At 41.1% G+C, this 22,865-nt stretch overlaps 1 protein-coding gene across 7 annotated transcripts in view; it reads left to right on the top strand.

Moving 5' to 3' along the window:
- Positions 1–22,865, top strand: part of LOC126295142 (sorting nexin-13-like) — a 324,588-nt gene that overhangs the window by 201,397 nt on the left and 100,326 nt on the right. For all 7 annotated transcript variants that reach the window (XM_049987428.1, XM_049987425.1, XM_049987427.1 and 4 more), the window contains 2 exons: positions 1,699–1,860; positions 19,731–19,876. In XM_049987428.1, the coding sequence (XP_049843385.1) occupies positions 1,699–1,860; positions 19,731–19,876 (308 nt within the window). The remainder of the gene's footprint in view (positions 1–1,698; positions 1,861–19,730; positions 19,877–22,865) is intronic.

Raw genomic sequence — 22,865 nt, 5'->3', positions numbered from 1 at the left:
TTTTCACCTTGTTATACGCAGTAGATAACACTTACTAATATTGAGAGATAACTGCCAGTCATTACACCACACATTTGTTTTCTGCAAATCCTCGTTGATTTATTCACAACTTTTGTGTGATACTACTTTCCTGTAGACTACAGCATCATCGGCAAACAGTCTAAGGCCGCTGTCAATACCATCAACCAGATGGTTTATGTAAATCATAAAAAGCAGAGGACCTATTATGCCGCCCTGGGGCACACCTGATGTTACTCTTGTTTCTGTTGAAGTTACTCCGTTCAGGATGACATACTGCCCACTGTCTGTTAGAAAACTTTCTATCCAACCCCATATGTCATCAGATAGACCGTAAGCGTGCACTTTTTTTTTTTTTACCAAGTGACACTGTGGAACTGAGTCGAACGCCTTTCGAAAGTCGAGAAATAGGGCATCAACCTGGGAACCAGTGTCTAGAGCGTGTTGTATATCATGCACAAAGAGGGCCAGCTGTGTCTCGCATGACCGCTGTTTCCTAAAACCGTGCTGGTCTCTTCAGATGAGCTTCACAGAGTCTAGAAAGGTCATTATGTCTGAACATAAAATATGTTCCACGATTCTACAACCATTCAATGTCATTGAAATTGGCCAGAAATTATGTGCATACAATTTTCTACCATTTTTATAGATTGCTAGGACCTGGGCCTTCCTCCAGTCCCGTGGAACTTTCCGCCATTCCAATGATCTCTGATAGATGACAGATAAGAATGGTGCTATATTTGTAGCATAGTCAATGTAAAATCTTAAGAGTATACCGTCTGGGCCACATGCCTTTCTGGCGTCTAAGGATCTTAACTGTTTTACAATCCCAGATACACTAAACACTACGTCACCCATCCTTTCGTTTGTTCGGTCATTGAAAGAGGGAATGATGCTGCAGTCCTCAATTGCAGAGTTTTTAAAGCTAGGTTTAGGATTTCGGCCTTCCGTTTGTCATCATCAGCTACATTAGCCGTACTGTCAGCAAGAGAAGATATTGAATTATTTGTAGCATCCATAGATTTTACGTACGACCAAATATTTTTTTTTTTTTTTTTTTTTTTAGAATCTGCAGATAAAATATTGCTTTTAAAGAGTTGGAGATTTCTCAGAGAGAGTGTATTCTTTCAAAGAGTTGGGGAGTGCGCAGAGGAAGTACATTTCATTGAACAGTAGTGTGAGCCCTGAAGAATCAAGGACAATTAAAGTTCGTAGTGAATGCTGGGAGTCAAACTCTACTACAAACAATTACTTGACACTATCAGTGTTTCAGTGCGATTGGAGCACGAGCAACGAGTACATGTAATGACTGCACACAGAGGAGACGACCAGGCTGACCGATGAAATATTGTGTGGAAAAATAGAATTGACAACTCGGCTGAACCTGTGAAATATCACCGATAATCACAACCCAAGAGATTAAAACTGCCTTCTTCGTTTACAAAAACAAATTATTTGCTTTGCTGTGCATTGCATTGAAGTTTCTCGGCAGAAGCTCGTAATGTAGGAGAAATGAAGTGGCGAAGGTTGAGAGTCGTACCCAGATAGCTCACTTGCTAAAAGCATTGCGTGTGAAAGGTGAGGTTGTGGCTTCAGTCCTTGTGTGTGTGGAAGAGTTCTAGCCTGCGAGCAAGTTTCGTCTTCGTGTTACGGTTGCTACAGGTGGATTGCCTGTTCTAGGGTCCACGCTGTCTCTGCCCGGTCCACCCACGGCGACGTCGGGCAGCGACTGCGGCTCCGTTGCGTCGTCCGTGTCTTCGGCTGCTTCAGCTGCCGGCAGTCAGTTCCTCGCCGAGAAGAGGCAGGGTCCGTCTTCCCTCACCGCTGAGATCATCGAAACGGGTGAGCTGTTTCTCTGTGTGCTTGATTGTGTGGAACTGAGTCACTGAGTTTTAGTCTGCCAGAAACTTTAGAGTAATATAATTGCCAAATTCTGCAGAAATACACATTTTTATTAAATAAGTTTCAAATCTGATCACAATTATGCAAATGCTAATATAGTGCTTTAAACTATTAGTGCCCAAATTAATATTTTGTCAAATGTTTTCCATTGATTACTTTTTCCTTGATTGTTACATTGGAAAAGAAGCATTTAAAGTGAAAACCCCAGTTTTACCTTCATAGTTTTAATATAAAATACACTGAAGTGCCAAAAAACTGGTATAGGCATGCTTATTCAAATACAGAGATATGTAAATAGACAGAATACAGCGCTGCAGACATCAATGCTTATATAAGACAACAGGTGTCTGTTGCAGCTGTTAGATCTGTTGGTGCTGCTAAAATGGCAGGTTATCAAGATTTAACAGAGTTTGAATACGGTGTTATAGTCATCGGACAAGCAATGTTACACAGTATCTCGCAGGTAGTGATGCATGGGGATTTTATCGTACGACCATTTCATGAATGTACCGTGAATATCAGGAATGTGGTAAAACATCAAATCTCTGAATCAGTGCGGTCGGTAAAAGAACAACACCGATAACAGCTGAAGAGAATTGTTCAGTGTGCCAGAAGTGCAACAGATTTCAATGCTGGGCCATCAACAGATGTCAGTGTGCGAAACATTCAATGAAACATCATCGATATGAGCTTTTAGAGCCAAAGGCCCACTCGTGTACTCTTGATGATGGCATGACACAGTTTAAAGCCTCACCTGGGCCTGTCAAAAGTGACATTGGACTGTTGATGAGTGGAAACATGTTGCCTGCTCGGACGAGTCTCATTTCAAATTAAATCGAGCGGGTGGACGTGTACGAGTATGGTGATGTTGTCAAGAATCCATGGACCCTGCATGTTAGCAGGGGACTCTACAAGCTGGTGGAGGCTCTGTAATGGTGTGGGGCGTGTGCAGTTGGAGTGGTATAGGACCCTTCGTATGTCTAAATAAAACTCTGACTGGTGACACGTAAGTAAGCATCCTGTCTGATCACCTGCACCCAATTCCCGCCAGCACTACTTCGGACATGAGTCGAGTCCATGCCAAGTCGTGTTGCAGCACTTGTGCGTGCTCACAGGGGCCCAACACGATATTAGCCAGGTGTACCAGTTCCTTTGGCTCTTCGGTGTACTATACTGTAGAGAGGTGAAATAATAACTGAACTACTTAAGAAGGGAAGAGACAAAATTATGAAACAAGTACACAGACTCGTGACCCAAAGTTTGGAATGAAGAAAGAATACCATCCGAGTGGAAAGAAGCAGTCGTAGTACCAATTCAAAAAAAAGGGTGATAAACGACAATGCAGAAATTACAGAGGCATCTCATTAAGTAGCACAGCTATGAAGTATTCTTAAAGATTCTCCAGGAAAGATTGGAATCGTATTTAAAAGACATTGTAGATGGGAAGATGCAGGATTTATGAAGAATTCATCGACCACTGATCAGATACTTGTAGTGAAAGGAGCCGTATCAAAATATTGGGAGTGCAACAAAACAGTGGACAATTTGTTTGTTGATTTTTAGAAAGCCTATGATAGCGTGAATGGAGAAGAGTTGCGGGAGTAAATACAGAAGTTTGAAATAAAAAGTAAGATTACAAATTTTGTGCAAGTTACACTGGAAAGCGCAAAGGGATAGTTAAAATGGATGCAGAATATTCCGTGGCTTTTGACGTAAAAACAATAGTCGGGCAAGAAGATGGAATATCATGACTCTTGTTCAGTGTAATAATACAGGAAGCACTGGACGCATCAAATGAAGCAAGGGAGGGCGTTAGCATAGCTGAAAGTCTAGATGGCCTGAAAATACTGGAAAGAAAGCTGATGACGTTGGATTAGAGTTAAATGACGAGGAAACAAAATTAGTTATGGTACAAGAAAAATGCAAGAAAAAAGATGGGTAACCATGCAGATTGATAACCACATGTTCAAAGAAAGAGAAGAGTTTTAATATCTGGCAGTTGGAGTAAATAACAGAAATGATGAGAAACAAGCAATAGAAGTTAGTATAAAAGCAGCATCCAGAGCAGCATATTCACTCGATAGGTTGCTGTCCTCCAAAATTTTATCTAGAGGAACCAAATAAGTATACATAAATCTACAATTAGACCAGTATTACTATATGGGGCAGAAATATGAAGAGTAGATAAGTATAGAGAGTGAAAGATACTGATTTTTCAAAATAATATCCTGTGGAAGATAGTTGGAGCAATGTGTGAAGGAGGAGAAAGGCACAGAAGGAAGAAAATGGAGCTGGCGGAGCTGTACAGGGTGATTTTTTTCCACTGTGTACAAACTCTTAGGGATTGATCAATGAAAGGATACAGAACAAGAAAGGTCTAATGAACTAAAGTCCGGAAATGCCTGGTTTCCATACTAAAGACTATTTATTTAATCATGCATTGTTACAGAGATTGCTGTTGAATACACACTGTTCCATGCAGCCACAGTTACAATATGTGATGAAAATGGTTTCCATGTGCCTTAACATATGTGTTCATGTGCAGTAGCTTGTTCTGTTTCACATGTTCACATTGATCATGCTACACCCAACAATGTCAAAGGTGGCATCAATATGCTGCTACAGTGTCTTCACATCTGGAATGGGCTCTGCATGGACAATACTTTTGAGATGGCCCCTTAACCAGAAATTGCACAGATTGAGATATGGTTAATGAACAGGCCATGCAACTGGACCCCCTCATCAGAGCTATCGACCAGGGAACACACGATTCAAATGGGTCCGGATGTTAATGGCGACGTAGGCTGGAGCACCATCTTGGAGCCACATAACCCTATGAATAATAGAGGGCCTTTCTTCCAGCAGGGAAGCAAAGTTACCTGCAAGAAACGACGATAGTTCTGTTCTGTAAAGGGCACAGTAGGAAGACTGGTCCCAAAATATGGCCGCCAATTATCCCAGCTACACATTCCGGCTGCACCAATGCTTATGGTTCCCTGTCACCATAACGTGGGAGTTCTGCGTACTATCCCACAGATAACTGTTAAAAGTTAAAGATGCCACTCTGCATAAAAGTGGCCTCTTCTGTGAACGGGATGGATGATACAGACCCTGGAATCGTGGTTGCCCAGTGAAGAAACTGGTGACAAAACTGTTCCTGATGTGGAAAGTCTGTCACAGCCAAGACCTGCACACGCTGTAAGTGATAAGTGTAGTAACAGTTGTCATGGAGAATGTTCTGCACAGTCGTCTGGCTTACCCTGTACTGGCAGGCCAACTGCCCGGTACTGACCCGGAGGTTGCGTTCCACAGTGTTAATCACATTTTCCTCCAAGTCTGGTGTCCGAATATTTCGGGGACGTCCTTCACAATTTCTCTCTCCCTGAAATGGCCTCGTCTCAGACGAACGGTGAATCGCTGTCGCAAACCTCGAATGCTGTGGTTGTCAGCAGGTGTAGGTCTCCTGATACAACCTTGCTGCCCGTTGCCAGTTGTCTTTCTGTAAGTAAACACCCTGTCGATTCAAATACCATTTTGTACAACTCTGTATCATGTCAACTACAAGGTGAGTCAGCAAGAGAAGTGAATTGGACACAACATTACCAATTACTATGACAGGAGAGGGTGCTACATCATGATGTATGAGGAATAGTACCGGCCTCTAGGAGGAAATTGTGCATATTGTAACTGTGGCTGCATGGTACAGCACATATTAGACCACAGTCTGTACGAAAGTATGACTGAATAAATGGTCTCCAGCTAGGAATCCATATCCAGACATAAGTTTGTTAGACCTTTTTTGTTCTCTATCTTCTCTCTGAGTCGAAACAAGGCTCTGGGAGTAGACAACATTCCATTAGAACTTCCGACAGCCTTTGGAGAGCCAGTCCTGACAAAACTCTACCATCTGGTGAGCAAGATGTATGAGACAGGCAAAATACCCTCAGACTTCAAGAAGAATAGAATAATTCTGATCCCAAAGAAAGCAGGTGTTGACAGATGTGAAAATTACCGAACTATCCGTTTAATAAGTCACAGCTGCAAAATACTAACGCGAATTCTTCACAGGTGAATGGAAAAACTGGTAGAAGCCGACCTCTGGGAAGATCAGTTAGGATTCCGTAGAAATGTTGGAATACGTGAGGCAGTACTGACCCTATGACTTATCTTAGAAGAAAGATTAAGGAAAGGCAAACCTACATTTCTAGCATTTGTAGACTCAGAGAAAGCTTTTGACAATGTTGACTGGAATACTCTCTTTCAAATTCTAAAGTTGGAAGGGATAAAATACAGGGAGCGAAAGGCTATTTACAAATTGTACAGAAACCAGATGGCAGTTATAAGAGTCGAGGGACATGAATGGGAAGCAGTTGTTGGGAAGGGAGTAAGACAGGGTTGTAGCCTCTCCCCGATGTTATTCAGTCTGTATATTGACCAAGCAGGAAAGGAAACAAAAGAGAAATCTGGAGTAGGAATTAAAATCCAGGGAGAAGAAATAAAAAATTTGAGGTTTTGCTGATGGCATTGTAATTATGTCAGAGACAGCAAAGAACCTAGAAGACCAACTGAATGGAATGGACAGTATCTTGAGAGTAGGATATAAGATGAACATCGGCAAAAGCAAAACAAGGATAATGGAATGTAGTCGAATTAAATTGGGTGATGCTGAGGGAACTAGATTAGGAAATGAGACACTTAAAGTAGTGAAGGAGTTTTGCTATTTGGGGACAAAAATAACTGATGATGGTCGAAGTAGAGAGGATATAAAATGTAGAATGGCAATGGCAAAGAAAGCGTATCTGAAGAAGAGAAATTTGTTAACATCGAGTATAGATTTAAGTGTCAGGAAGCCGTTTCTGAAAGTATTTGTACGGAGTGTAGCCGTGTATGGAAGTGAAACATGGACGATAAATAGTTTGGACAAGAAGAGAATAGAAGCTTCGAAATGTGGTGCTACAGAAGAATGCTGAAGATTAGATGGGTAGATCACATAACTAATGAGGAGTAATGAGGAGGTATTGAATAGGATTGGGGAGGAGTTTGTGGCAGAACTTGACAAGAAGAAGGGATCGGTTGGTAGGACATGTTCTGGAGCATCAAGGGATCACCAGTTTAGTATTGGAGGGCAGCGTGGAGGGTAAAAATCGTAGGGGGAGACCAAGAAATGAATAAACTAAGCAGATTCAGAAGGATGTAGAGTGGAGTATGTACTGGGAGATGAAGAAGCTTGCACAGCATAGAGTAACATGCAAATCTACATCAAACCAATCTCTGGACTGAAGACCAGAACAACAACAAGAACAACAACAACAACAACTTCTCATCAGTCAGTCCCTAGAGCTTGCAACGAACCAGGCACTGTTGCAGAAGCAAAGACAGAGGCTGAGATGGCTGGGCATGTTTCACAAGAGAGGAGGGATTGAGACTGACAGGAGTGTCTGAGAACAGGGCCAAAGGGTGGAGACCTGTAGGTGGACAGGGAGTTAGAGGGAGAGACGGGATGGTCTAGAATCTTAGGATGCCTGAAGCTAGGGAAGAAGGTGTGAAGGAGAGAATGCTGTGGTGGAGGCTGCTTGGTCAGGGCCCAACACTTGACTGTGGTTTGTGGGACCAGGAGAGTAAGAGTAACAGAACACTGCACATCTTGTTTGGTTTTTCGGGGGTTCGGGACCAAATGGCGAGATCATTGGTCCTATTACTGCACGTGTGATGCTGAGCACTGTCAGGAGCAAAATGTGTGTTTATGTGAAAAGGTTCTGCATTTTTGTACTCAAAGAAACAAACTGAACAGGAGTGCAATTGCAGAACAAAAACATGTCACTTACAAACGGAGGCCAGTACGTCTGGTTCACAGATGTACTTCAGAATGTTTACCCCTTTAGTAGGCCATTAAAATAACATAATGTAAAAGCAGTAAGGCACAGTACTCTTGCAATTCAGAAAAAATCGTGAGAGAAGTTTACGCATGTGCTATGTGGCGTATATACCAGGTGTAGAAGTACGAAACCAGAATTTCCCTACAGATTGCATTAGCCATCAGCGTAGGGCACGTGAGACTGCATCTGCAGTGCTATCTGCTTCCTGTATTGGCTCATGAGAAATGTCAACATGAATAATCCAAGTTCCATACACCAGTATCTGTTTCAAACCTGTAAACGTGTTGAGTTTTGCGTCTATGAACTACGATTTGCAGACAGCATTGGTTTTCCGTTATTGTTTGAACGAAACTGTTGCAGAATCACGTCGAATGGTTGTCGAAGCTTTCCGCAAATGTGTTCTTGGGAAAACACAGTGTTTTGAGCCGTCTAAAAAATTCAAAGGTGGTGATTTTGACTAATGCGGGAAACCGACGAAAAAATTCAAAGACGACGGGTTGCGGGCTTTATTGGATGAAGACGATACTCAAACTCAACAGGAACTCCTGGAAAAATCGAATGTGATGCAGAAAGCTGTTCCTCTTCAATTTAAAGCTGTGGGAAAGGTGCAGAAAGTGGGAAAATGGGCTCACGTGAACTGAATGATACACGGAAGCAAATCGAAAGACTACTTGTGAAACGATACTCAGCAGATACAAAAGAACGGCGTTTTTCCATCAAATAGTAGGAGTAGGTGGTATAGCACTTAGCAGCCCCATCAGTCCTGTACGTGCTTGAGCATTGTCCTGCAAAATGGTCAGAACCTGCAGAAAGTGTCATCACTTCTGTCTCTAAGCTGGTCATAGGTTGTGTTCCAAAATTGAACAAGAAAATTGTAGATTTCTGTTGAAGCACTGGAGAAAATGCGCCTAATGTTTTGTAGGAGATACAGCCGCTATGTGTACTACATATTAATAAGATTCGTTGCAATGATCTTTCAACAACAAATACTTAATTTTTTGGGAATGTATACCAGTAATATCATAATTCAGAATGTGAATGTCAGTTGTATTTTACAACTGACAGCTCAGAAGTCTGTACAGTTATTGTTCTGTTTAGTTATTTACTCCTGGGATGACCGTCTTCTCCTACATAGGCTGGCAAAGTTACTATGATCGAGTCTCACCTAGAAGACACATGCCATCCCTCGACATGGTTCTTCTTCTTCTTCTTCTTCTCCTCCTTCTTCTTTGTTCGTAGTCTTCCCCTCTGTCCTTTCCCTTGTGGTTCGCAGCAAAAAAATTGTTTCGGAAGTCTACTTTCATACATTCTATCTTTCTGTCTACATGTTCCCTCCATCTGTTTCTGTTTAGATCTACGGTAGAAACTTGATTAACTGTCGCTTCTGGGATAAGGAGATGATTGGAATGTGAAAAAGATCAGATAATGACGTGAATGCAACAAGTCATTTGCAGAGCTCAAAACATTGTAATAAACCAAATTTGAGTAAAACAAATTATATTTACATGTCACGTGGAAGGGACGGGGGACAAAAACATAGCTTTTATGTCACCATGTTGAAGTTCAGACTCGGAGAAGTGGCATGGGGCATTATCTAACAATACAACTACACGGGTGGTAGGTACTTGGATTTTGAGTGTTTCGTAACAGTCAGAACAAATGCACCTAAAATAATTCTTTAAAGAAACTGCCATTCGGCCAAGCACTTTGTTGAGCCTTGTAATAAGCAGTAAGTGCTGACACGTTTGTTTTATAACAGTCTTGGTTTGTTATATTCGACGATTACAAACATCATTTTGTGGTCACCACTTGTGTTGCTGCGTGTTGCAATGGTCAGGTTGTCCATTGCTAGTGTCATGCCTGTGGCCGTTCCATACTTTGAGGCAAGTGGTTTTTGAAGCCGCATCCTGTAGTTTAGCCCAGTCTCATCAATGTTGTGTTACTGATGAATTACCAGTTCATTTTCAGACACCTTTTCCCAACAAACTCCCTAACTGCATCATTGTCGGCAGAAAATACTTCAGCTGAAATAGCAACTTGCCTAACATCGTGATGATTTTTCCACCAGTGAAGCCATTCTTCAAGTGTTTTTAACTGGCGACAAGTAAAATCGATGGAAAATACGGGCACACTGTTTGGCTGGGAGCACAGACTGATGGTCGAATGCACTGTCGGCTAATCTGAGGCGTTGTTTAATTAGAGGTCAGATAATTTGAAGTTTCTTGAATCAACATGTAATTTGTTGCTAGTGTCTTCATTTCTGAAATGTTATTCTCTGGTGCACTCTTTAATGCTACAGAGAAATCTCCTTTCCACAGCCTGGATCACACTCGTAGCCTCTTGTGTGGGAACCCACGTTTCCCATCTGTAGAGTATAGAAGGTACTACTGTGACTTTGTAAAAACTTTGTGTGACACTCTATAGTGGCTTGTTTTGTGGTGTATTTGTAATTTTTAGATTTCAGAATCATGTTATCAATTTCATTGTCAAAATACTGAGTGTAATAAATAATTAAATGGAACAGGTAACACAATTTTAGATCTCATAGGCAATTTTATCTTCAACAAATGTTGTAACCTTTGTTTTGTTAGTAAAGATGTTCATGTTGTACTTAAAAGCCATTGCACTAGGATAATAAATGGCTCTTTCATCATTTTCCTAAAACTATTATTTGATCATCTGTCTTTAGCAGAGTATTGGAACATTTCTTTCTGTTGATCTTTATGCCATATGTGATGCCCCCCCCCCCCCCCCCCTCTCTCTCCTCCAAGCCCTGACTAGGTCACCTATCTTGAATAGAATTGGAGACATGGTACATGCTTGTATAAATCACTATTTGTTGTAAGTTGTTAAGAAACATTTTTCATATTAGGTGCATTGTGCTGCCACCTACTGCCAGGTACTCCATATCAGCGACCTCAGTAGACACTAAACATTGTGAGAAAGCAGAATGGGGTGTTCCGTGGATCTCTCAGACTTCGAATGTGGTCAGGTGATTGGGTGTCATTTGTCTTATATGTTTGTACGCGAGATTTCCACACTCCTCAACATCACTAGGTACACTGTTTCCGATGCGATAGTGAAGTGTAAACGTGAAGCGACACGTTCAGCACAAAACTGTACAGGCTGACCTCATCTGTTGACTGACAGATCACTGACAGTTGAAGAGGGTTGTAGTGTGTAATAGGCACACATCTATCCAGACCATCAATCAGGAATTCCAAACTGCCTAACTATGACAGATAGGCGAGAGGTGAGAAAACATTGTGTGGAGTGACGAATCACAGTACACAATCGGGCAATCTCAATCTGATGGCAGGATGTGGGTATGGTGAACGCCCAGTGAAAGTTATCTGGAAGCATATTTAGTGCCAACAGTTAAATTTGGAGATGGTGGTGTTATGGAGGGGGCTTGCACCCCTTGTTTTGCATGGCACTATCACAGCACAGGCCTACTTTGATGTTTTAAGCACCTTATTGCTTCCCACTGTTGAAGAGCAATTGAGACATGGCAGCTGCATCTTTGAACACAATCGAGCACCTGTTCATAATGCAGGGCCTGTGATGGAGTGGTTACACAACAACAACATCCCTGTAATGGACTGGCCTGCACAGAGCCCTGACGTGATCTTACAGAACGCCGTTGAGATTTGAAATGCCGACTTAGTGCCAGTCCTCATCGACCATCAATACCTCTCCTCTGTGCAGCCCTCCGTGATGAATGGGCTGCCATTCCCCAAGAAACCTCCCAGCACTTGATTAAACATATGCATGCAAGAGTGGAAGCTATCATTCCAATCTAAGGGTGGGCCAACACCATATTGAATTCCACCATTATCGATTGAGGGTGCGAGGAACTTGTAAGTCATTTTCAGCCAGGTGTATAGATACTATTGATGACATAGTGTATGCACTGAGGTGACAAAAGTCTTGGTATACCTGTTAATGTATTGTGCAGACCATCTTTTGCCCAGTGTAGTGCAGCTGTTCGACGTGGCATGGGCTCGAGATGTTGTTGGAAGTCCCCTGCAAAATGTTGAGCCTTGCTGCCTCTGTAGATATCCATAATTGCAAAATTGTTACCGGTACAGTGTGTTGTGCACCAACTGACCTCTCGATTATGTCTCATAAATTTTCTATGAGGATCTATGAGATTTGGGTGACTGTGACCTGAGTGGGTGAATCATTCGCTCGAATTGTCCAGAATGTTCCTCAAACCAGTAACAAAAATTTTTGGTCCGATAATGCGGTGGATTATTACCCATAAAAATCCTATCATTGTTTTGGAATGTGAAGTTCACGAATGGCTGCAAAGCGTCTCTGAGTAGCCGAACATGGACCAAAGGACTCTGTCTGTTCCATGTAAACACAGCCTCCACCATTATTGAGCCATCACTAGCTTGCGCAGTGCCTTTTTGACAACTGGAGTCCACAGCTTTCTGGGGTCTGTGTCACACGCAAACATTACCATCAGCTCTTTCCAATTGAAATTGTGACTCGTTTGAGAAGTCCACGGTTTTCCACTCGTCTAAGAGCCAACCGATATGGGCGCAAGCCTGGGAGAGATGCTACGTGCAATGTTGTGCTGTTAACAAAGGCACTCGCATCGTTCAGTTGCTGCAGTTCATTAATGCCAAATTTTGCCACACTGTTCTAACAGATACTTTCGATGTGTGTCCCACATTCATTTCTGCAGTTATTTCACGCAGTTTTACTTGTGTGTTAGCACTGGTAACTTTATACAAATGGATCACAGTCATTAAATGACTGCATTGTTTGCGGTGGTAGGTGGTGCCTGAAATGTGGTATTCTTGGCGCACTCTTGATGCTGTAGGTCTTGGAATATTAAAATCGTAATGATTTCTAAAATGGAATGTCCCACGTGTCTAGTTGTAACTCTGATTCTATGTTCAAAGTCTCTTAATTTTCATCGTGCAGTCCTAATCACATCAGAAACCTTATCCCATGAATCACTTGAATACATATGACAGCACTGTCAGTATTTCCGCACAGCTAAATCGTCAACTCTGCGATTTTTATAATGCTGTTCCCATTCTAAAGTTGTTATGTTTATTTTGGCCCAATCTTTCTCTTTTTAGTTCATGCGTTAATTTATGTGGTGTTGAGTGTCATTTGTGAATGTTGTTTTCAGTTTTGGTGTTTGAAATGTTCCTGGGATTCCTGCTGCCTTTCCCTAGCTACTGGCTATATTGCTTGCCCTAAAATATATAAGGTGTTCTTTGGAGTGTGATTGTGTGTAAATATTGTATGCTTGCTATTTTTCTATCACTTACTCTAATTCTCTTTCTCACATTTTGGTACTTTCCTGTATTCTTCGTATTGCTTTTTTGCCAGGAACCTTGTCAGCTGTTTTCAGAACTGTGATTTTAATGATTTGTCATTCTTCAGGCAAATCTCTTGCATTTACAGTAGTTAATTTCAGAGATAGTCTTGTCCGATTGAGATGCCCAATGCTTTCCATTTTCAGAAGGTGTCTCATATTTTTTGACACATTTAGGTTTGTTTTTCTGTCTCATTTTTGCCCCCATCTGGCCCAAATTTGAATTTTAAAGCAGGACACAAAGTGATCTGACGAGGGGATCAAGAGACCTGTTAATCGTGGATTTTGACAAATCCTGGGTGTATTGTAGAGTGTCCTATTCTGAGTACCTGGCTAGTGGCTAGTGCAACAACCTCTAGTTGCTGAGAAAATTGATATTGAAATTTAATGCATATGGTCTAGATCTGTAGCATTAAAAATTTCTCAACCAAGTGAGTGTAGATCAGCAGTTAATAGCCCAGACAACGAAGACAAAAAAATGTCAATTTGGAGAAAAAATTGTGTGGTTACAAATTTTTGTATGTGGTAGGTAGGAGTTTAATCCACATCGTAGAAAGAAATACTGACCAGTGGAGTGTGAGCGTGGCATAGAGGGCACGTAAGGGTCACCTGTTTAGGTTTTTCGGCATTATCTCGAAAACCGTGGCATTGAGTGAAAGTATTTCCTAGTACTAAATTAAACTACATTAAATTTCATACAAGAAAAGTTATTTCATTTTTATTTCTGTGGCTAATAGATTTTGCATTGTAAGGGGAGAAAAATAGTAGATTATTAAAAATTGTATTTCAGTGATATACAATTAATGTTCAGTGTTCGATGAAGTGAGTTAAGAATAAATAGTAAACATGTCTGCCATATCTAAGTGCAGAAGAACAGTATTACGGGATAAATTGTGTTGTGGGGGTGGAGGCTAGAAGTGTGAGGGAAGGTGTATCACTGGATTGTGATTGCAGTTCCCTCCTTCATAGGTCTGCAAATAAGGAGCAAGCACGTACAGTTGTGTATTCTATTTGTTGCAGAATACATTACAGAATAGTCTTGTTTGCTATCACTAACTGTCGATTATTAATAATTGTATTTGTTATGGAAGAAACTAAAACACACATTCGTAGAGCACCACTCACATTTAATGAAAGCTAGTATCTTGCAGGTAGTTCGATTTTTCAGGAGTGATACTGGAAAAAACTGTTTGTTTAAATTTAAAAAAAGATTGTTCTTTCTTGGCCAACTTCAATGTGACCCATACATATTTGATCATTCCTGTGAAAGCAGGGGCACAAAACTGACAGAGAATCAAAGAATGTCTTTTTGTAGAATCTTCCTTCAAGTATTGAAACTCAAAAGAAAGAAGGAAGGAAGGAAAGAAGGAAGTGGGACAACATTTGAATCCATTCTCTCAGTGTGTAGCCTTGTGAACCTTAACCACTGTGCTACGCTCACTTGATTAAATTTTTATTTATGTTGCAGATACAGGAAGTATGCGTAAAACTTCGACTTTGATTTTCTCTGGAACTAGGGACTGCCACATGAAAAGTCATTATGCAAGTACTGAGGACAGGTCTCTCCATGACATACCTAAGACTCTTTTAAAATCCTATATTAACAGGTTGGCAGTTCACTTGTGAGCCAATATTAAAGCATCTAAGAACGTGTGTAAATCAATTGTGGTCATATTTTGGAGTTAGTAAGGGATCTAGTTCCTCTTGCACTCCATATTATCTTCAGGAAGCTTAAAGCCGTGAAGCTCTAACCTTTTGGGCATTTTTAATGATGTATGATTCTCCGTATATTCCTCCTACTTGTAGGATTGGTGTTTTCCTGACGCTAGCGTTCAGGTCTTCCACTGTTAAACGATGGTCCCTGTTGTGCTGGTTGACTAGTTGTTGTAATTGTTTATATGAGCTACCATTTTTACACGTACGCAAGCGCGCGCCATGGAGAGAGAGAGAGAGAGAGAGAGAGAGAGAGAGAGAGAGAGAGAGAGAGAGAGAGATTTTTCCTATTTTATTAAGAAAAATGTCAAGGTGTGTGTTTGTCATTCAGGCAAATTTACAGTTTTGTTCCAGTCTTTATGAAATATTGTGCACTTTACTTAAAAGAGGAAAGTCACTGTGAGTGTGTGGGCGTGCACGCGTGTTACCAAAAATCCTAAGAAGCTCATGGCTAATTCATATTTCTACATTCACACGAATGCCTAAAAACCAAAATACACACTGAAGAGCCAAAGAAACTGGTACACTTGCCCAGTATTGTGCAGTGCCCCTGTCAGCAGGCAGAAGTGCCGCAATATTATGTGGCATGAATGTGACAAATGTCTGAAGTAGTGCTGGAGGGAATTGACACAATGAATCCTTCAGGGCTGTCTATAAATCTGTAAGAGTACGAGGGGTTGGAGATCTCTTCTGAACAGCACGTTGCAAGGCATCCCAGATATGTTCAATAATGTTCATATCTGGAGAGTTTATTGGCCAGCACAAGTGTTTAAACTCACAAGAGTGTTCCTGGAGCGACTCTGTAGCAGTTCTGGACATATGGGGTGCTGCATTGCCCTGCTGGAATTGCCTAAGTCTGTCAGAATGCACAATGGAATGAGTGGATGCAGGGAATCAGACAGGATGCTTATGTATGTGTCACCAGTCAGTCATATCTAGACATATGAGGAGTCCCATATCACTCCAACTGCACATGCACCACACAATTACAGAGCTTCCACGAGCTCGAACAGTCCCCTGCTTGTCACAATTTGAAACGAGACTTGTCTGACCAGGCAATATGTTTTATGTTTCCAGTCGTCAACAGTCGAATGCCGATGTTGACGGGCCTAGGAGACGCTTAAGGTTTTGTGTCATACAGTCATCAAGGGTACACGAGTGGGCCTTTAGCTCCAAAACCCCATATTGATTAGGTTTTCTTGAAAGGTTGGCTTGCTGACACTTGTTGATGGTGGCCTAGCATTGATATCTGGAGCAATTTGCAGAAGGGCTGCACTTCTGTCACATTGAATGATTCTCTTCAGTCGTCATCGGTCCCATTCTTGCAGGATCCTTTTCTGGCCACAGTGATGTCACAGATTTGATGTTTTACTGGATTCCTGATGATCATGGTACACTCATGAAATTGTCATACGGGAAAATTTCCACTTCATCACTATCTTTGAGATGCTGTGTCCCACTGCTCGTGCACCGACTATAATACTGTGTTCTAACTTGCTTAAATCTTGATAACCTGCCATTTTAGCAGCAGTAACTGATCTAACAACTGCAGCAGACATTTGTCTTGTACAGGCGTTGCTGACTGCAGCGACGTATGCTCTTCAGTGTATCATGACCAACTGATGGTAATTCCTATTGCGAGAATAAATTGCAGTGACAGTACCCATCTTGGAGGTAGTACCATCAGACATCACTAGACCGCAGGCCAGGTGAAAGCTCGAGAATTTGACCGAAACATGATTGCAAACTCTTTATTTATTAATTTGTTGCAATTGTTATGTGTGACATATTTTAGTTTGTGTTTCACAGTTATTTTTATTATTCAAAATCCACAGTGCCATACAGACACTAAGGCAGCTCGTGGATATAGTGCCAACAAAAGTCAGTATATTGTAATCCGATCAAAAGGTAGGGCAGAACCGGAGATTCTCGGAACTGTGATGTAAACAGTTAGGGTCATGCTCAAACTCAGCCGTACTTGAAACTGTGAAAACTGAGATGAAACAATAGAAGATAAATTCTCCAAAACACATTGAGATACTTCTCACAAAATCCAACAATTAATGGTCCAATTAATCCTCTTCTCATACAATGTATTCTCGTAGTCAAATTATTATTTTTGAAAAATCAAGCGTATCTTTTACAGTTAAATTTTAGATGTATTGTGGATTATGGATGTATTACTCTAATTCATAATTTAAAAAAGCATCAAAGCATTTGCTATGATCCAATAGTTTAGTAATAACTTTTGGTTTCAAATTGGTGTATATTTGCAGAAGTGAGAACTGGAAGTGTAGAACTTGATTTTTATGAATGCTGCAGGTGAAGAGGTATTCATTTATAACGTTCTATTGACACCCAGTGATTTAGAAATGGTCTTCGATTTACAGCAGTTGCTGTTTCCCATGTAGGAATGCTGTTTCGTCAATTGGATTTTCAGTAAAAATAATAAATTCACACAATAGTTGCACTCTCCTGTGTAATAGTTTATTATACAGTTTTATGATTTGCTAGGGTCATTCGTTGGAGTGATAAGCGTAGCATTACTTATCAGTCCCCCAGAGTGATATCTAACACCACATAAGTCATCAGTGAAAGAACATCTTTCTTTATTGTTGGAATGCCAGATGCCGTACTGTCCATAAAACTTCTACTTACTTAACAGACAAAAATATTAATGTGTCTGCCAATATTCGATCAATTATCACCTGAATGGGGATTTTTGTCAGCAGGAGTGGCTGTTGAAGCTTTTCAAAATATATTCAAGGAAAAAAGATTGTTTCCAATATTGACCAGAGTACATGAAAAAGTGTATAAATTAGAATTCAGATATTTTGGGAAATGATAAAAAATGATTCGTACTGAAACTCTTCCTTCTGATAACGCATCTGGCAAAAAGCTGGAGCTAACCAATTGGAAAAAGGCTTAAGCTTTACTTTCAAAATATTTCAAATGTGTAAAAAAAAAAATCACAATAATGTTAATATGTTGCATAAATTTCAGTTTTATAACAGTGTCTTTCTACTAAATCTGACATCAGTGTCACATGGGATGTTTTCAGTAGGGAAGACAAGTGCTAAAAAGTTTAAAATAATTTAATAGTCGTCTTCACTCAAGACAGCTGTAGATTGGGATCATTGACTAAAAGGTTGCAGGTTTTCAGCCTATGTGAATGGAACAATAGTTGTTCTGCTCACGTAATAAATTATTCATTTAATGCAAATTGAAGGTGGAAAGGGCAGAAAGGAAAAGAAAGGAAAGGGAAGGGAAGGAATTATCTATGTCAGTGGTGTTGGGACTTAATGTGGAATTGGCAGTGACGAGTGGCAGTGTTTACCGGACCGGGGCCCGAACCTGGGAACTTTTGGTTATTGGTCACATTACCACTGTGCTGTGAAGACTCCATGTTAATCGCAGTTGCGCGTACTATTTTGGCACTTTGCGAAAACTTCCAGGGAACTGCAATTGTTTCTCCAGGAGTTTAACACAGAAAGTGAGATGTCAGGGCTCACAATGAACAAATCTAAAATGCAAGTAATGAAAAATGTATTAGAAACCCCAATATATCTTGAAGGAACAGAACTAATGTATGTGTCACAATACGTACACCTAGGCAAAATAATTTCCTTTAACAACAAAATGAAAAGAGAAAGAAAACGAAGAGTTTCCATAGTTTGGAATGCTTTCTGGGCCTTAAAGTTCATATTGCTAGATGTAACCGTGAATAGGAGGCTCAAAATGGAAGCACTCGAAAGCTACGTTTTTCCAGTGTTGTTATATGTATGTCAGACGTGGGCTCTCAAAGCCAAAGAGAGAAACACTCATAACATATGCAGAGGAAGATCCCCCCTCCCAAAATTGCTTTAAATGGATGCCGTTCACAGCTAGTGTCTGTAATTCCTTTCTGTCTTAATTCTTAGTGGCTGCTGGATCAAAATAGAATTTAAATGTTATCAAACTGTGGTATTTCCTTTTAATTTAATTTCAATTTTACTTTCAAATTTTCTACAGCCTTAGATCTGTGCGTTCTTTGTTTGTGTCGTAGTTTTGACTATTTTTCTTTAAACAAAGTGTTTTTGACAGAAATAATGTTGCGGTTAAAGTTGATAGGTAGATAATGAAGTAGCGAATAATAAAGTTTTGATCAGAATATTCTAAACTTAGTTTTTAGGAATTATTTGTCATTAAGTGTCCAAAAAAGATGTCAGGTATTAATTGCTTCATTATCTCCTATTTTTTCTCTTTTACAACTCTTGCCTGTTCCAGACGAAATGAAGAGGTGCCGAACTTTAATTATTATATATTATGTTTATGTCTTGTGCAAGCTTACGACTGGCGGGAAATGTCCACATGAATTAATGACAGGTTAAAGTAGTAAAATAAAAAATGAGATGTATATCTGAAAAAGTCATTTAATGAAAAAGTAAAAGTGTATTGTGAATTAGAATTCTAATATAGTACAAAATACAGATGGTATTGCTGTAGTCTTATTAACTACCTGCCCAACTTCTACCTTACAAAATTGTTAAGGCTTTCATGGCCTCTTATTGACAAACAGCCTATTGGCTTCTGTCTCGGGTTCTTCAGCCAAATTCCATCTGATGATTTTACTGACGTTTCGCCAGTGGCTGTTCACCGACGGCACTGGAGGATGAAGCTTTGTCAATGCCAGCCACTCGTGCTGGCAAAATGTAAGTAAAATCCACAGACGAACATCGGCTGAAGAATCTGAGACAGAAGCCAATAGGCAGTTTGCTCTACCTTACAGTTCCAAAAATAGTTTTACTTTCATAGTTTACAGCTATTGTTGTGCGAGTAATAGTGTCTCGGATGTAAAATTTTTAAGCCCATGTAAGACTAACTGAAATTAAATGTGACAGGCATCGTAAATGACCGCGGCAAGACGTACGGCATCTACGCGGTGTCCGTGTCCCGGCGCTACGAGGTAACGGGCCACGTCGACAAGTGGCACGTCTACCGCCGGTACTCGGACTTCCACGAGCTGCACTCAAAGATCAAGGACAAGGTGAGGCGGTGCTGGAGTGCTGTGGGCCCGCTTACTCTTCTCCTGCGCCCCCGTAACTGATGATAGTGTCTGAGTGTCGTGCCCACTTCGTGGACATTGTCTTTCCCTTCAATTTGAAGACTGGTATGTTGCAGCTCTCCACGCTACTCTGTCCTCTGTGAGCCTCTCCGCCTCTGAATAACTACTGCAGCCTGTATCCTTCTGGATCTGCTTACTGCAGCCAAGCTGTGGTCTTACTTTACAATTTTTACCCTCCACAGTTCCCTTAATTTCCAAATTCACAATTCCTCAGTGTGTCCCATCAGCCGATGCCTCGTTCTAGTAAAGTTGGGCCGTAAAATTCTTTTTCCCACCGTTTCAATCCGGTATGTACAGGGTCTGTCCTAAAAGTTCCAAGAATGATCTTTTTTAAATCATTTATTATCAATGTACAGTCTTTGCAAAACTTTTCAAAGTATTCTTCCCCCGCCTGCATGCAGCACTGCCAGTACTTAACCCAATCCGTGAAGTTATCACGTTTGTGTGCTACTTGCCACTCTGACAGTTTGTTTTGGGATCCAAAATCCATGTCACGTCCCCTGTGATCTCACTGTCAAAAAATTCTGGGTCTGTTTTGTAGTGCTAATGCAGTTTCTGGTACTTAGACAAACTGTTCCTTCATTTCACACGTCAGGACTTGCAGCACCATTTTCGTGTGGCATTTCCTCACTTGAAGATCCTCAGTTAGAGTACGGTGAATGATTGTTTTGGGTATTCCACGCTCCTCTACATTTGTCCGAACAGTTAACCACCTGTCCACATCCACAACTTGATGCACTTTTTGCACCAACTCGTCCATTGGGATGTCGACAAGCGTCCCGAGTGGTTGTCCTCTATAACAGACTACCAAACTTCCTGGAACCTCTTTTCCCATCATTGTAGCGTTTCTGAAGCATTTCCTCCCATTTCTGCTTCATTTTTCCCAGTTTCAAACAGATCTTGATTGCATAATGTTGCTCCAAAAACTGGTCCATTGTTTGCTCTACAATGGTGCAGTAGGTGCCTCTGTATGGAGCACGACCGTACCCCAACAACTGCCTGCACGTAAGTAACACTGGTCTCATTTCAAAGAGTATCCCCCCCACCCACCCATCGACTTCTGTGCCTGAAGCTACACTCTGCCTGTGAGTGTTGGCAACCACCAAAAATCATTCGAGGAACTTCAGGGGACAGACCCTGCACTCCCAAGTTATTTCTTGTATCCATCCTATGGATAATGGAGAAAATATGGAAACACGAAGAATGCAACACCTTACTGTACCTAAAATGGCATTTGAAAACCCTTAGCATTCTCAGAATGGATAGATACATGTGATGTCCTGCTCGTAATCATTGTTAGTTTTGCTCCTGCTTCCTGTCAGCTGGTAAGTTTAAACTTAGAGTTCGAGGCATCTAATCTCCATTGTACCTCCAGTTCTTTTTCTCCCCAATAGCTAAGTCATCAGCAAAGACTAAAGCATTGAGGTCACCATTTCCTATCTCTTCAATTTTATTTACACTCGCATTGATACGTGCAGTAAAAAATAAACGGGAGGTGCACTTCACTGTTGCCCAACTCCCTCTGTCCGAAACCAGTCTGATCTGCCATTACACCCTTGTGCGCAACTTTAGCAACCTCAATATAGCGTTTGCACCTTTCTGATTAGGGAGTTTGGAGCCATTAGTTCTTCTAAAAAATTTAATCTGTACAGGGTGTTACAAAAAGGTACAGCCAAACTTTCAGGAAACATTCCTCACACACAAATAAAGAAAAGATGTTATGTGGACATGTGTCCGGAAACGCTTAATTTCCATGCTAGAGGTCATTTTAGTTTCGTCAGTATGTACTCCAACGTGATCAATTTGTAAATTTTCACAGTCAACACGTATGGGCTGACGAGAATCCGCACGCAATTGTGCAATCACGTCATCAACACAGATTTTCTGTGAACATTTGGTGAGGCACTGTCGGTGATGTCTCGATTGGGCCCCATGTTAATCCACCTACGCTCAACGGAGCACGTTATCATGATTTCATACAGGATACTCTACCTGTACTGCTAGAACACGTGGCTTTACAAGTACGACACAACATGTGGTTCATGCATGATGGAGCTCCTGTACATTTCCGTTGAAGTGTTTGTACGCTTCTCAACAACAGATTCGGTGACCGACGGGTTGGTAGAGGTGGACCAATTCCGTGGCCTCCACGCTCTCCTGACCTCAACGCTCTCGACTTTCATTTATGGGGGCATTTGAAAGCACTCATCTACACAACCCTGGTACCAAATGTGGAGACTCTTCGTGCTCGTATTGTGGACAGCTGTGATTCAATAAGCTGTTCTCCAGGGCTGCATCAGCGCATCAGGGACGGAGGGTGGATGCACGTATCCTCGCTAACGTAGGACATTTTGAACATTTCCTGTAACAAAAGTGTTTGAAGTAACGCTGGTGCGTTCTGTTGCTGTGTGTTTTCATTCCACAATTAATGTGATTTGAAGAGAAGTAATAAAATGAGCTCTATCATGGAAAGTAAGCGTTTCCGGACACATGTCCGCATAACATATTTTCTTTCTTTGTGTGTAAGGGATGTTTACTGAAAGTTTGGCCATACCTTTTTGTAACGTTCTGTATACTGTATTAACAGTAAACTGTCAGTACATTACTTGGCACTATTTACGCTTCTGCTGTCTAAGCTTATTGGAGTAAGTTAGTAAAGAAGCTGCTACTTTGAAAAATTCTGCTGTCTCCTCAGTTTTACTTTGTAGCTGCTGTTTCAATGCTATTAGTAGTTTAATATTTACCTGGTAATACTGTCATTTTTCAACAAAGATACACGGTCCGGTCACGTCAATAGTACCACCACCTACGTATGACGACTGTGTGCAGTAAGCCTAACAGGCTGCCGGTGGATGCACTCGCAGTGGAGAGGATCTAAAACGTGTCGGGGCAGACACGGAAAACAGTGGAG

This window comes from Schistocerca gregaria, chromosome 11, assembly GCF_023897955.1.
Source record: "Schistocerca gregaria isolate iqSchGreg1 chromosome 11, iqSchGreg1.2, whole genome shotgun sequence".
NCBI classification, from domain to species: Eukaryota; Metazoa; Arthropoda; class Insecta; order Orthoptera; family Acrididae; genus Schistocerca; species Schistocerca gregaria.
This window is presented reverse-complemented; position numbering and strand designations above follow the sequence as displayed.